The sequence below is a fragment of the Phalaenopsis equestris genome, unplaced genomic scaffold (genome assembly GCF_001263595.1).
Source record: "Phalaenopsis equestris unplaced genomic scaffold, ASM126359v1 Scaffold000136, whole genome shotgun sequence".
Lineage (NCBI taxonomy): Eukaryota > Viridiplantae > Streptophyta > Magnoliopsida > Asparagales > Orchidaceae > Phalaenopsis > Phalaenopsis equestris.
The window spans coordinates 267,162-269,697 of record NW_018164578.1 but is presented as its reverse complement, the minus strand read 5'-3'; the positions used below and the strand labels follow the sequence as shown (position 1 = coordinate 269,697).

Sequence of the window (2,536 nt, the reverse complement as noted above, 5' to 3'; positions counted from 1 at the left end):
ACCGTTGATAATCACATATATAACTATGAGATTTGAAGTATTGTCCCTTTCCTTGGGTTAAGTTCATCATGGTGCTAGGCTCGGATTACCTCGAGTCGCTCGACTCAAGTTATCTAGTTGCTTTTATAACATCTGACTCTAGGTATGTTACACCTAATCAGACATTTGAGCTTCTGTGTCTCATATTGGTGGGCTCTTCTTTGACATGTCTTGCCCTTCCTGTGTCATTAGATCTCTTTGAAATTTATGTTGATACTTTTTTTCATTTACGCATGGAATTATTTTGCATATACATATCTAACACCTAAACTTTAATTTTGACATACATGCCATCTTATCTTTTTCTATTCATTAAAAAAAAAAATGAATACACCTTCTTTAATGCATATGTACAGTTGTTTGATATGTATATATGAAAACCTTCCCATATCTTATAATTAGGGTTTTTTATATATCTATCATCTAAAACCTATCATATTTTATATTACACACCCAAACTCAATTGTTTACATATTAATTACCCATCCTTGGCCCTTACCAGTTTGCTAGCATCCTAGTCTGCACCCAATCACACACCAATAATGTTGCTATGCCTCCTCTCTCTCCCTCTCTGCGTGTCTTTCTTTATTTCTTGAAACCTTCCTCCATCCTCACTTGTTTTTCTAGATTTCGAAAAAGAAAGTTCTCACCTTTTTTTACCTACACAGGCTGTACAAAATTACAGTACAAAGAAGCATCATCTCAAGCCAAAATTAACGCCTACTACATGAGAATCGAAGTCATTGAAATGAAGGGGAAAGAGATCCATCTTCTCTGCAGCCGCAATAAGAATTCCTCCGAATTCCAGTTGTTATAAGTCCATCCCATCGAAACGGACATGCGTCATTCCTTCTCCGTCATCGAGTTCAATATTTCAGGAAGAGCTCCTGGTTCAATATTTCAGGAAGAGTTATAAAAAAAGAAGTTTCAAAAGGTTCGGCAGAGGGCCTGTTTTCTTGAGGCAGACTAAAAATATGGGATATTTATCATTTCAGCATATCTTTGAAGAAAAAAAAATTGATCTTTCTCTGTACTTCATCCCCTCTTAATGGTGAGAAGATGTTAATGGCGTCGGACGGGGTGGGAGACGCAGAACTGGCAAGGGGACAACGGAAAATGGTTGTTGTAATATGAAAAGTTTTAAGGGTCAGTTAAGTAAAAGTCCTTTTTTTTTATTATTGGGGTTTTCCCAAACAAGAGCCCTAAGCCGGCAGATCGCCACTGGAAGCGCTGCCCTATTGCAGAGAAACCAGTGAGACGAGCTCTGAGCCATCGAGAAACAGAGAAGGATGGGAAGCAGATTGGGCCGCCGCGTAGTTCACTTCGCCAACCTACCGATCAAGCTTCTTATGCCCTCACCACCCTTCGAATCCATTCGTGAGATTGCGCTGAAGACGATACCTTCAGCCACGAAGATCGAGATCCGGCGCGTTCTCGAATCCCTATATGGCTTCGAGATAGAAGACGTACGCACCCTCAACATGGAAGGCAAGAAGAAAAAACGCGGGCCTTTTCTCGCTGCTAAGCCCGATTACAAGAAGGCCTACGTCACCCTTCGCTCTCCGCTCTCCTTGAATCCAAACCTCTTCCCTATACCATGGATCAAAGAGGAACGTGATCGGATTGCTCAGGTCTCCATGGCTAGGTCACGGAAGTCTTCCGTTGTGGAGGAGAGTAAGGGCAATGAAGGGAGATCTCACTGGCTAGATGATCCTGAGCGGCGAGAGCGCAAGGAGCTTTCGGACCGAAGGAGGTATCCTGCTTCTAGGAAGGACGGCGATTTAGGGCAGAGGGGTAGGAGGAGAGGTAGAGAACGTGAAGCGGGGAAGGAGGAGGCGAGCAAGTTTCCATGGAGCAATATGCGAAAGTGGAGCTGAGGTATTTGTGTTAATGCTTCAATCAACTATTAAATGTTTGTTTTGATATGTGCCTGGACAGTGCTTTTGGCTACTGATAGGGTATGCATTGTTTGTATTTTTATTTTGATTATTAAAAGGAGATCTTTTGTTCTTGCATGGTTCATTTTCTATAAATTCTATATGGTTTTGACCTGTTTAACTACTTGTTGGGATGGGGAGTTCATCGGGAGGCCAATCATGGAGTTCTCTAGGATGATCTATATATGTTTTTAATTCAAGGGGCATTTACATACATAGCACACAATTCTTATGTATTTGCTTATCTAACACCTAAACCTTTACATTTAGACACATAACAATCAATTCTTTAATATCATAACAAAAATAGCATTATTTCCACTTTTTTTTAATGTCAAATACACCTCTTCATGCATAGGATTAAAGCACCAAAATGCTATGCATGTAAATATGGAAGTTTAGGTGTGAAATATGTAAACATAAGAGTTGTGTGCTATGTATGTAAGTTGTGCGCTACATATGTCAATTGGGGCATTTCATACATAGCAAACAATTTATATGCATTTACATATCTCACACCTAAACTTTCATATTTACACATATAGCACTGAATTTTTTAT

The 2,536-nt window shown here is 39.9% G+C and overlaps 1 protein-coding gene across 1 annotated transcript; it reads left to right on the top strand.

Moving 5' to 3' along the window:
* Window positions 1-935: 935 nt before the first annotated feature.
* On the top strand, window positions 936-2,054 carry LOC110021621. Its single transcript, XM_020720181.1, has one exon. The coding sequence runs from the start codon at window positions 1,329-1,331 to the stop codon at window positions 1,914-1,916; it is 588 nt and encodes a 195-aa protein (XP_020575840.1). The 5' UTR covers window positions 936-1,328; the 3' UTR covers window positions 1,917-2,054.
* The last annotated feature ends 482 nt before the right edge of the window (window positions 2,055-2,536 follow it).